At 37.4% G+C, this 13,293-nt stretch overlaps 1 protein-coding gene across 1 annotated transcript in view; it reads left to right on the forward strand.

Moving 5' to 3' along the window:
• SLC16A10 (solute carrier family 16 member 10) overlaps window positions 1-13,293 on the forward strand; it is a 72,157-nt gene that overhangs the window by 37,935 nt on the left and 20,929 nt on the right. The window contains exons 2-3 of the mRNA XM_057413242.1: window positions 3,997-4,141; window positions 7,408-7,846. Coding sequence (XP_057269225.1) covers window positions 3,997-4,141; window positions 7,408-7,846 — 584 coding nt within the window. The remainder of the gene's footprint in view (window positions 1-3,996; window positions 4,142-7,407; window positions 7,847-13,293) is intronic.

A 13,293-nucleotide genomic window follows, 5' to 3' on the forward strand; every position in this document is an offset into this window, starting at 1 on the left:
TATGTATTGCATAATCTGTGACAATGGGAATGATTTTGTGAATGCGCAGATGTTAGATACTATACTTGAAGACAAAAGACGCCTAAAATAAGGCTGATTCTTAAAAACTCATGGTGAGAGAGCAGCATATTTGTGGAATATATTTTTGGAAACTACATGGTGTAGTTTTATTGCTATAGACTTTTGAACAAGGAAATAATTAAAGTATAAGAACATACACTCAGATTATAGTTGAAGTGGTTTCATTTTGGAATAATTTTTAATTGTAATAGTTTGGGGTTTTCTTGTAAGAATAGGCTCTTGGTCTAATATTTTCACCTTAAGCATAGCTTCTGTTCCATCTTCCAGGGAAGCTTGAATTCGTTATTCTGCAATTACTTGTTTTGAGGAGCTAATTCTAAACTTCCAGTGCCTTAAGGAAGGCTTAAATCCTTAAACTAGGAATAGCTTTTCTTCTATAGCAATCAAAGTGTTTTGTGTATGAATATGAATGCAGTTATATGTAGCAATTAAGTGCTGTTATTAGTATCTGAATTAGCAGCTCTGGAATGTAGCCAGCTATGCCAGGAAAGCAGCCAGTAGCCTGGAGGAGAAATGTTTTAATTAATATGTAATGACTGCTCTAGAGAACTCTCATTATTCTGGCAAACTGCGGTTGTTGTAATTTTTCATATTACTTATTTGGGAAATTGTAATTTCTATTTTTAAAATGTGGAAGAAAATTCATTGTACCTTTTTCATACTAGGGGAGAAAGAGTAAGAATGCTTGAAAACTGACTTGAGCAAACTGATAGGGAAAATTACTTGGATCTTTTGAATGTATTTTATAGCCACTGATTTCTTAATAGGATCAAGATATTGCAGCAATAATTTGCCCTACAGAAATTAAGGATTTACACATGTGCTGTTCTGTTTTTATCTTAATTCTTTCTGGTGATAGGTTTCTTCACAAAGTAGGAATGCAATAGGCTTCACTGAACTATGCATGCATGTGAAGTTAAACTTCAAGAACATTCTTTTTGTTAAATAATAAAGCTGTTCATACAAGACATGCCCACAACATCTCTTTAAATTTCAGTAGGACACAAGAGCCTCATATTAAAGTCATAATTGAAAGGGCTATAGTTTCCATTAGGTAGGTAAGTGGTAAAGCATGGACTTCCACTTCTGCAGTTCAATCACAGTGCTGTTCTGATATGCTTCAGATAAGGCCATTGTCCTTCCTCTTAACTGTCTGTTGTGTTGAAAATCAGTGGGAACTTTTCTTCTCTTTTTAGGGTTCGACTGTCATTGTTTTAATCAAAAAGAGAGTCAAGTGAGAAGAAAGGCATATTTCTTTCATTAAGAAGCATGAAGAGCCAAAGTCAGCATGTTGTTAACTGAATGTAATTTGAGTGGAATGTTTTCACTTCAGGCTTTTTTTAAATTCCAATTATTTTATTAGCTGTATAAGCCATTAAGAAGTGCTGTAAACTTTGATTTCACTAAGTAGAATGCTAATTGAATCACAGCCTGTGCTTACTGGAAATTAGGACTGCTGGATTTGTATCTGTGGCTCTGAAGTGATTTGGTCTATGACTTTGTGCACATTACTTAAACTCTGTTTCAGTTGTCCAGTTTCTTTACCTGTTTGTCTGCATGAATAGGGGGCACATACCTATCCAAGTGAGGTTGGATTCTTGTAACCAGTAATCTCTGGGCTTGTCTAGCATCACAGCTGCCTTTGTGTCTTCTCATACCTAGGCAGGAAGGTTTAACCATTCTTTGGAACCTTCATACCACTGTGAATCTGTTGATGATGTAAGTCTTGTAATGCCCACGTAAGATTTAGCTGTCTTTTCTCTTGGCCTTGCAGATATCCCAGGTGTCAGATGTACTCCATGATTTTTAGTGCTGCCCTGCAAGTCGGGCAGAGATGCTGAGGTCTGCTCATGGCTGTGGAGCTGCCATTTACTTGGGGGGATGGCAGGAAGCCATGGACATACTACTTTCTAGTGTCTGCAGTTCCCTTTGGACAGGAGAACTGCAGTCTCTGTATAACTCACTCTGGGAGGGATAAATAAAAAGGTAAGGAATCTTGCAGAAGTTGGACTTCTTGGAAGTTTTGTAACTGGCTGTTCTCCTTGCTGTATGAGAGCAGTTTACCAGTTGTAGTTAGTATAATGCTGTCTTGCAACATTAGGAGCCATCTGGGCTGTAAGATGGGACAGATCTCTTAAATCATCTCTTGTTACACCCAGTGTGCATTTGAACCTTCCTTGACTGCAGAGGAAGAGAAAGGACAGACCTTTCATAGTCTTTGCCTCTCAGTCAGTGTCACAGTGGCCCTGTTCTTCCTAGTCTTTCGTGCTTTCCCTTCAAACAGAAGCTCAAGCTTCTGCGCCAGAGGTGCAAGGCTGGCAGGGCGATCTTGTCTGGGTTAGTTGTACCCAGGAAATACCCATAGAAATAGCTCTTCTTCACATTGCAACTTGAAACTCCATTATATTTACATCATTCTCAAAAAAACCCAGTAACAGTCCCCCTGCCCCGAACAGTTAGGTCATGGCTCATTGAGACCATTGTTCGCCCTAAAATAAAGGGTTGATTTCTTATACTCTCCTTTCTGATTTTTGTTAGCCATCTGTTCTCTTTTGTCTTTCATTTACATTGTAAATTCTTTGAGGAAACAATTACTGGTTTTTGTTTGCTTGCTTGCTTGTTTTGCTGTTGTCTTCAGTGCCTTGCACAATGGGGTCTTCATCAATGTGGAGGGCTTACTGGCACTTTAACAACACCATGGAGTCTTGATATTGATGGATGTACTTGCAAATATTCTTCATTAGGTTTCTTGGTTATATTTCTTATACTGTTTCTCCAGCTGTGTCTTTAGGAGAGATATGATAAAAAACCCCACAGTTTCACAGATTTTAATCCATTACCTGTTGAAAGAGATCTTTCATCTTCTGCACAATTCAAAAAAGTAAAATTTTTTTTCAATGTGTCTTGCATCGTTAGCTTCTCCACTACCTGTTTAGACTTTTTTTTTTTCCAAATAGATGAGGATGTTTATCTACCTGAACATATTTGTTGTACCTTTTGTGCTACAGCAGCTTGATTTACCTTTATGCCCTGGGAGAACTGTTGGGTGTAACATCAGTGATGCATGTTTGAAAGAGTGAATAGATGATAGCAGGTAAATGATGTGGTTCTGAGCCCCTGCATGAAGTGAAGCACAAAGTTAATTTATAATTCAAAATGAATAAGATTCTTTTCTGCCTAAGTTACATGAAGATATTTTTAGTACACTTGGAGCAAAACATAACACTTGTGGCAGAAACCACAGTGTACTCACCTGAATTGAATCTTAATGATCTAATATTCATAATGATTTATAATATTTATAAAAAACAGTACAGTTTTAACAATGTCTGTAGAACTGGAGCAGCATCAGATGTAGTGACATTTTCCCATTAAATATGGAACTGCTTGTACTAGCTTAAATTTGTTTAAAGTAAAATCCTATTTCTAATGTGTATATTACAGCATAAAACCCTATTTTTTTACTCATAATTATAATTCAGTATGATCTAGATCTATGTAATTGAGTTAAACAACTTTCTGGAGTCATTAAAGTTTAGAATTAAATGAAATGTGTTGATTGATGTCAGAATGGGTATGGAGCCTCAAAGGTATCTTTAATGGTTTAGTCATCAGTTTGAATACTAGGCTTACTGGAGGAATAATTGTTATTTAAAAAAATAAAAGTAATAACTACTTCTGTAGCTAACTGTGTTCTTTGAGCTGGTGAAGTCTAAATTAGTTGATTATGTAAAGTGCTTAGGCTTTTTTTGCCATGTTAGGTAAATGTATTTTTAAATCTGTTTACATATTTAAAATTTACCCAATTTTTCTCCAACTTTTATGTAAGATTGTATGTTGCTGAACCAAAAGAAATACTAGCTGAAAGTTTAAGTCGCTTGTTCTTCTAAAATTCTGTCTTTTTCTATTCTGCAGCGTGGGTGAGCTCTCTTTCTATGGGGATGGTCTTCTTCTGTTCTCCAATAGTCAGCATATTCACAGACTTGTTTGGTTGTCGAAAAGTAGCTGTTGTTGGAGCTGCAGTAGGATTTGTTGGACTCCTTTCAAGTTCTTTTGTAAGGTAAAAAAAAAAATTCTTTATCCTTGAAGTATTTTGTCAATTTAATGCTGGAGGGTATAATTCTGATACTGTAAGCAGAATATGAAAGAGTAAGCAATGCTACTTTATCTGTTAGAGTAGGAACTTCAGCTTATTTGGTTTTGGTTTTGTCTTTTTAACTATGACTTGTAAAAACTCTCAAGTGGTACTTTCAACTTGAAAATAATTTGAAAAATATAATATCACTTTATAACGGCACTCCCTATTTAATAGGAACCACTATATATAAATGTATCAGCAGCAAGACTAATCCTGCAAGATCAACAGCATTGTCCTGAATAAACTTGTATGTTTCTTAATGTATGCTGTGCTGTAACAGGTACATAAACACTGTCTTCCTTCTCAGATCCTGTCCCCTCCATTTGCTTTTAAAACACTTTTTTGTGTTGATAAATATGCAGTAGAACCTCCACGAAGGTGTTAAGGTTCTAGTAAAATCTGATATTTTCTGTCATTACTTGTCTAATTGCCAAACACAGGTAGTGTATAATGGCATATACTTAGGGCTCAGTGGCTTTATACAGAAAATTGCAGTTCTTTCTTGTGTTACTGAAAAAACTTGAACAGTAGTTGTTGTTTTTTTTTCCTCTAGATTACACTTCATTTTATACATTTCTGTAACTTTTGCAGAATAAACCATAAGAAGTTCAAGAGCAGCTGATTTCTTGGACATGTCCAGTAGAAGATGAGGAAACAGGAAATTACTCATTTATTCTAATCACCAGCAGAAATTGGTTAGTGAAGATAGAGTAAGAAGTAGCATAGCAGGAAAATAAGCCACAGTTACCTGTAGGTCTTGGTCTGCTTCTTACTCCACCCTTAGCAGAGTAAGTGCAGGAAAAACCAAAAGCAAAAATTCAGAAGAGTTTCTATGAAGATAAAAGTGTATCAAGAGACAGGCTAGTGGAAACGTGTTTTCTGTTCCTGTACTCTGAACCAGATGGATGAATAGCCATGCTATGTGGCACTATGAGCTAATACATCTAGTTTGGGCATATGTTCTCTAATATGGAAGCTTATACACAGGTTTACAGGAGAAGACAAATAGTTCTGTCTTAGGTACTGAGACTAGTGTTTATATTTATTCTTGGAATAATTTACATTTGTGGGGAAAAAGAAAGCTTTGTTACTTGAACAAGCTTCTGATCCTGATTTTTTTTTTTTTCTATTTTGGTGTTGTTAATCCAAGTGCAAATATTTTCCTTTATTTTATTAAAACAAACAAACAAAACCCCTACTTCCTGATATGTTTTAAGAGGCTTGTTAACCACAGATGAGGTTAAAGCTAAAAGCATGCATCTTGGAAAGTCTTTTTTCCCCTTTGCTTCCCAGTAGTGTGTTTAAGTGCTGAATACTAAAACAGTCGAACAAATAAAAACTTTTCAAAAAGGAAAGATTTTTCTTTTGTTTTTTTGAACAAATGCTGTCATCCTTGCGTTTCCCTGACATCCAATGGAACACGGGCACAAGAGGAATGCAAAAGGAATATTTTTGTAAAATTTTAAAAAATATTTTAGCTTATTTAAATTTTGTTTTAGAATTTGAGGACCACTTTGAGGTGAATTCCTGTTAGAGTACATGCCATGTTACTGTGCATTCTTGGTGTTCTGTTATTTACACTAAACATGATTATGGTGTCACCAGTTAATTGTGGGAGCATAGTTCAGATACAAAAATCAATGTTCTAAAAGTAAAATATTATATAGCAGATAAATGTAAATTTGATTTACTGCTTTTGTTACATACTTATTTCTTATTATGATCTTATTTCTTAGGAAACTGAGATATAAGAATATTTGTAATACAGGAAATATATTGCTGTGTATGCCATGCTGCAAATTCTTGTAATGAATCTACAGATGTATGCAGAAGTTCCTGTCCCTAATGCATTATGTTTCTCCTCTCATTTTATAACTTCTGTTTCTATTTTTTCCTGGTTATTTTCCATTGATAAAGGTAATCAGTCTTTTCTCTGTATGTTTCTGCTCTCTTACCTTGTGTATGTTAATACAGTACACAAAGCCAGAGTTCTGGTGTCAGACCTTTGTTAGTCAAATACCATTTTCCAAGAACTTCCTTAATGCATGGGAAGCTTACAGAGAGATGCTGGTGGGTAATCTGCAATAAGAAGCCTATTAAAAAAGCTCTTTTAAAAAAAAAGTTAATATATTGGCAAACAGTTTAAATAATTTTCTATAACTGCTTTAAAAGCAGTTGTTAGCTGATAGAAAAGAGCCCACGATATCTTGAAAACATAGTACTTAAAATAATTAAGTCAGTCAGCGCGTTTCACCTCAAATCTTGTATAAAAACATTTTTTACATGTTGCCTCCTTCATCTACATGTAAAAAAAGTTTCCTTTGACTTACTAATGCTATAATACTAATTAATTATACTAACATTGTTATTTCATGCTGTTAAGGTTTCTCACACAAGTGCCTTTTAATGTCACATGTCTGCCTGTTATTTAATACACTGGCTCTGCTTCATTTCAGTTTTATAGGATATGGTAATGGAGGAGAGCCTTGTGATAAAGGTGGTCCTTGATATGAGTGAAAATGTTTCATTCTTTTAGTGTGCTTTTCCTTTCTTAGCATATCCAGTATCTGGTCAAAATACTGAATTTAGAATAGGTATTAAATTTCTTAAATATTCTTGTTTTTATTAAATAAAGTCTATCATTTGCTAATATGTTGTAAAAAATTGACAGGATTTTTGGCTTCTTTTTCACTATTAATGACTGCTTTTGCTGTTTTATTTTTATAGTAAACTATGCAATACTTGATTTTCTGGGTTCAGGGGGAGTGTTCAGCATTCCATTTGAACTGCTAACACAGTGACATAATATGACAAACCAAACCAATACCGTTTTCTGCAAAAGAAAAAGCCAAACCCCCAGCAATGGTCGAACTTACATTAGGTTAATTCACCCTGACAATGACTTTTTTTAAAAATCTTTCTCTTAGTCTGACTATTTAGTGTAATTATACTTAAATATAATATTTTTTTTAATCTGTTCAGTTAATTCTGTGAAAATCTTGGTGGAAGGAAATGGAATAATTGCTGAATTATACTTACACAGTGTATTTCAACTATAAGTACATACAAACTCTTAAATCCTGTAAATGTATCAATTCATTGAAAAACTGTCTTGCGTATGGTAGGTGCATGCGAGCATACAGTGCTGTACAAACACTAAGGATTCTTTCGTTCTTCTTTTGATCTAGCACCATTGAACCTCTGTATTTCACCTATGGAGTTTTATTCGCCTGTGGCTGCTCATTTGCGTACCAGCCGTCCTTGGTCATTCTGGGGCACTATTTCAAGAAACGCCTTGGACTAGTGAATGGCATTGTCACTGCAGGCAGCAGCTTGTTCACTGTGTCACTGCCCTTCCTCTTGAGAGTTTTGATTGATTCTGTTGGTCTATACAACACCTTGCGGGTCCTGTGCATCCTCATGTTTATTCTGTTCCTGGCTGGCTTTACATACAAACCCCTTGTTTCCAACGCCAAAGACACAGAGGGAGGAAAGAAGGGAAAGTGCAGATTTCCTCCAGGAAAAAAGATTTGTAATTTCTCAGTTTTCAGAATTCTCAGTTACCGAATCTGGGCTTTTGGGATTCCAGCAGCACTTTTTGGATACTTTGTGCCTTATGTTCACTTGGTAAGTGCATGTTTCTTCTTACATATGATGTATTTAAAACTACAGCTATTTTTTTTGTGTGATAGATGATAGGAAGCAATAGTTGTTGCAAGTTGTTGTGTTAGGGAAAAACATGAAATTAATTTTGATGTTGTCTGTGATTAAGAGGGCTCCCATCAGAACTGTTAGTGGAGTCAGGTAAAATTTTAGTTCCTTGTTCTCAGTCTAGGGTTTAAAATACTTTAACCATGACAAGAATCATTAGAAAAGTATTGGTAGAGCTGCATACATGGTCAATGATACTTGTGTATTTCAGTGGAGTAATGGAAGGAGTGAATAAGAGACAAGAAGTAAAACTTGTAAATTTTGCTCCTTAAGTTGAGGTGTGTGTGTGTTAAAATTTGCAAATTTTAGGGTGCATTTTGTTGACCATTTTCCAGGTTTATTAAAAGAAAAATACTTGGATTTCCCGGTCTCAAACTTTAGCTTTGTTGTTTACTGCTATAGCACTCATATAATTAATTATGTTGATGCCAACCTCATGAAGTTTAACCATGCCAAATGCAAGGTCCTACACCTGGGTCAGAGCAATCCCCGGCGCAGCTATGGGTTGGGTAGAGAAGAGATTCAGAGCAGCCCTGTGGAGAAGGACTTGGGGGTGTTGGTTGATGAGAAAATGAACATGAGTTGGGTTCAGTGTGTGCTTGCAGCCCAGAAAGCCAACCGTATCCTGGGCTGCATCAAAATGAACGTGACCAGCAGGTCAAAGGAGGTGATCCTGCCCCTCTAGTCTGCTCTCAGGAGACATCACCTGGAGTATTGTGTGCAGTTCTGGTGTCCTCAACATAAAAAGGACATGGAACTGTTGGAACAAGTCCAGAGGAGGGCCACAGATGATCAGGGGACTGGAGCACCTCCCGTATGAAGACAGGCTGAGAAAGTTGGGGCTGTTCAGTCTGGAGAAGAGAAAGCTGCATGGAGACCTCATAGCAGCCTTCCAGTATCTGAAGGGAGCCTATAGGGATGCTGGGGAGGGACTCTTCATTAGGGACTGTTGTGACAGGACAAGGGGTAATGGGTTAAAACTTAAACAGGGGAAGTTTAGGTTGGATATAAGGAAGAAGTTTTTTCCTGTGAGGGTGGTGAGGCACTTGAATGGGTTGCCCTGGGAAGCTGTGGATGCTCCATCCCTGGCAGTGTTCAAGGCCAGGTTGGACAGAGCTTTGGATGACATGGTTTAGTGTGAGATGTCCCTGCCCATGGCAGGGGGGTTGGAACTAGATGATCTCAAGGTCCTTTTTAACCCTAACTATTCTATGTTATGTGGGGCTTCTAACTGCCAATTCAGCTGGTTTTTATTGTCATCTACAATGTTAGCTTCTGATGATGGGGAAGCTGGGAATCAGCAATTTCTTATGCATGTAGTAAAGTTAACTTGTTTCCCTAGCAGGGTTTGGGTTTTTTTCTTTCTTTTTTTTTGAGGCAACTGGGATATGCATTGCATGAAACGTATCTGGCTGGCAGTCACTGCACTGCTTACTTAAGTGGTGAATTATTTTTGGACAGCTTCCTGGTGGTACTGTCTGAACTGAAGAGGTGCAAACTAAAAGGCTTAAAAGGGAAAGGGAAAAAAACAAGCCAAAAGAAACCAAAAGCCCACAACCTGCAATGGGGTGCTCTACTTAGAGCATTACACATATTCAGGCGAGTTTGATAAAGAGCATGAACTGATACCAGCTATACAGATAGAAGGATCATATTAGTTTTTATTATTCATCCATGATAAAACAGTAGAAGTAATTATAATAAATGTCTTCAACTCCTTAAAAGCCTATGGATTTGTGTGCAATATCACAAGTGCTGCCACCGCTTTCTGGTAATACATTAGCAAGGTTACTGACACTGCATCAGATACTCATTTTAAAAATTACCTTAGGGTGGGGGATGGTTTGGTTTTTGAGCAGCTGTAAACTGCCTTTTATTCATGGCTGGTTCTTGTTACTTAATTTTTAATTGTGTAGATCTCATTCTACAACACTTGGAATTGGACTATTTCAAAAGACTGTACAATTGGATGACTAAGCTGTTGTGACATCTTATGCTGTTTGCCCAGAAGTGTTGTAGAGATGTTTTGAAATGAAACAGTGTTCAGAGGAGAATAAGGGGGATGTTTTAGAGAAAGCTCTTGGATAGGTGGTAAATGATTGTCAACATTTGCAGAGAACCAAGGAACAAGGCTATATAAGGAGTCACATAGAATCTCTAAAATACATTTATTTAACAAACAGCTCACAACTTCTTACCAAGATACTTGTAGGAATGTTTCTTAGTTTTAGACTCAATTGAAGCTGCTGGTTGACTGACAGAGGACAAACCCCTCTATTTTTATATGATATTATTTTTCTTTTTATAGTGTGCTTTCACTCTTGCTGACTGCACTTTTATTTTTTTTTTCCCTATATCAGATTGGCACAAATTCTGATTGCAAAATACAGCTCTAGTACAGGAAAACAACTTGATTAATGTGGTTTCTGATACAATGCTTGATCAACACTAGAAAACAGTACGGTTAGAATCTGGTATTTTTAAGATGACCTCAAAATAATGCTCCAGATTTAAATGGCAGCTTGCCAGCTTTTTTTTGTTGGATTTTTTTTTTCTCCCCTCAGTTTCAGAGGAACCATGAACCTGAAGTATGCTTAACTATTTATAACACAGTCTTCAGTGGTAGTCAGTTTGATCTGTATGCTGCTTTTGAGAGGGGAGGCTTCACCAGCTCTTAGGAATTCTTCCCTGATAAGCTTTATTATCAGAACCACCTCCTGCAACCACAAGTTTTTGTTTTAATTTGCTTGTCTGTAAATACTCAATTTTCCTGTATAATTCTCTGGTCCTCCTGTAAACCAGTGAGGGAAAATATTAAATAATTTACAGTAAGGTCCCACTACTTTTATTTAAAACCATTCTAAACAAGAAGCTTAGGTTCCATTCTTGGTTTTGCAGATCGCATTATTAAATGGAAACTAGCTTTATTTTTTTCCTTTAATATCTTAAAACATCCGATTTAAATTCAATGCAAAACTTAGTTTAGGTACCTTTCAATACACGCAAAGAATCTGTGGAGGACTGAGGTACTACTTAACTTGTGTTATGTACCCAGGACTCTTAACCGTACTTTGAAATATTTAAAGCCTAAATGGAACTTTGATCAGTGCATATGATAGGGATGGTAATAAACAGTGTGAATTGGAATAAAAATTCATGTGTTTACACTGATTAAAAAAAACTATGTAAGTAACATCAATGTGAGATTTCTGTTTGCTTATATATATGGTCCATTTAGTACTATGTGAGTGCTAATCTTTCAGAAAGCTTGAAATAGAAATAGTTTAATAAAATAATCCCTAGCATTACTGATGAAAATTAAAACTTGCATTACATAAATAGCAGTATTTCTGCTTCCAGAATGTATTAAGATGTTTTCTAACCTTAGTCTTGGGTAAATGACCAGTATGAAAAATGTTTTAATACCTCCAGGTCATATATTTAAGATTTTGTTGGTTTTTTTAAAAGGTATTTATTTTTATGAAAACATGCATAAGTGAAGAACCATAGCATTTATTGCTAGTGGGCAGTGACGCATGCTGGGGGGCTATTTAAAATCTTAGAGAGTTTCTGTGGATTTGTATTTGAGGAAGTGTCTAGATCAGTCTTCATCAAAGGACAGCATGGATTCTGCCCATCAACACAGGTACTTCAACTCCAGTAGATAGCTCTGGACTTCTGTCCTGGGTTCAGCAGTAGCAGTCATGTTTCTCCTTCATGGTAGCTGGTGCAGTGCTGTGTTTTGACTTCCAGCCTGGGAACAGTGCTGGTGATACCGATGTTTTCGGTTGTTGCTAAGTGATGTTTACACTGACCAAGGACTCTGTGAGGCTCATGCTCTGCCAGGGAGGAGGGGAAGCTGTGAGGAAGCAGAGACGGGGCGCCTGACCCGGGCTAGCCAAAGAGGTATTCCATACCACAGCACGTCATGCCCGGGGTGGGGGGTAACTGGGAGTTACCCGGAAGGAAATGGGCTTCGGGGTGGGTCTTATTTCTTGGCCGGTGGTATTGTATTCTCTTCCCTTGTTATTTTCCCTTATCATTTTTGTCGTTGGTGGTAGCGGTGGTGATTTGTATTGTACATTGGTTGCTGGACTGTTCTTGTCTCAACCCGTGGGAGTTGCACCCTTTTGATCCTCCTCCCCGTTCTTCCAGGAGCGGGGAAGGGGAGAGCCCCAGTGTGTGTGTGGGGCCCTTGATTGCTGTCAGCCTGGCACCACTCACTGGGAGTGAGTGAACAAGTTGCCTGACTGGGTTTAAACCACGACAACTTCCTTAGTCACAGCTTTGTCTACTTTTTGATTAAAAAACCCACATTTTGTGTACTGACAGAAGTACATAAAAGTACGTACTTCCAGATAAGTCAAAGGCTATAAGAAAAAAAAATAACTTTCTGCTGATACATCTACCAAACCTGAGATTACTTTCCTTGGTTTTTGAAAATGAAAGGTACTATTGTTCCATTGTTTACTGCATATTTTTGAAACTGTAGCAATACTGTAAAAGAGATATGGCACTTGGACAAGTGACAGTTTCTGTCATGCTGAAACTCTTGAAATTTTCCCACCATTAGGGTTGACCAACAATAGCTAGACTGTTAGAATGGGATGCTGCTTCCAAGTGCCCTAAGAGAAAACATTTCAATACAGAGCCTCGTGCCTACAGTTCTTCCCTTTGGCCTCAGACCTGGTTACTGTACCTAATCAGGTCCCATTTTTCCCACCTGGAAAGGCAGTTTCTGCTAGAGTGTCGGGTCCTCTTGACCATGTGGTGAAAGACAGGTGCTACAGGTCCTACTGGTTTTGGTCACTGTGTGTCACCACTCCATGGCAGCTGGAGGTTGCAGACTTGGTGTGCTCTTGTCACTGCACATCAGCTGCTGTCTGCTAGCTTGCTGCAGCAGAGGAGCTCCTAGTGCCTCAGAAGCACTCGGAGACCCTGCCTGGGACAAGCCCTGATTTCTCTCTTGTGTTCCTGAAGCATATGGGAAGAAAAAAGGATGCACATTGTGACACTTGTAGTAGGACAGAAATAAAAGCTCTGGAATAACAGAATTAGCCAGGACTTCACAGTTTTAACCATCTGTACCATATTTTCTAGGTAGAATAAAGGATATTAAAACCAGACAAAATAACCTGCTCCTTGAGTAAAGTTCTAACTAAAACTAAACAAGTGAATTATGGCATGCTAGATAGGATTCATAACAAGCAGCTGGCAAGAATTACCAGTCTCTGACTGGTAGATACAGCTGCCTGTGGAATAGGCATCATATTCCTTTTGGCTCTCACAAGGGAGAACCAAAAAGGGAGAGCTTTTCTTATCCCAGTTTAATTGGTGTCAAATTCCATTAGTAGGTGTTCCAT

The sequence above is a fragment of the Pezoporus wallicus genome, unplaced genomic scaffold, assembly GCF_028554395.1.
Source record: "Pezoporus wallicus isolate ANWC-B61680 ecotype Strahan unplaced genomic scaffold, APGP_CSIRO_Pwel_v1 contig_7505, whole genome shotgun sequence".
Taxonomy (NCBI): Eukaryota; Metazoa; Chordata; class Aves; order Psittaciformes; family Psittacidae; genus Pezoporus; species Pezoporus wallicus.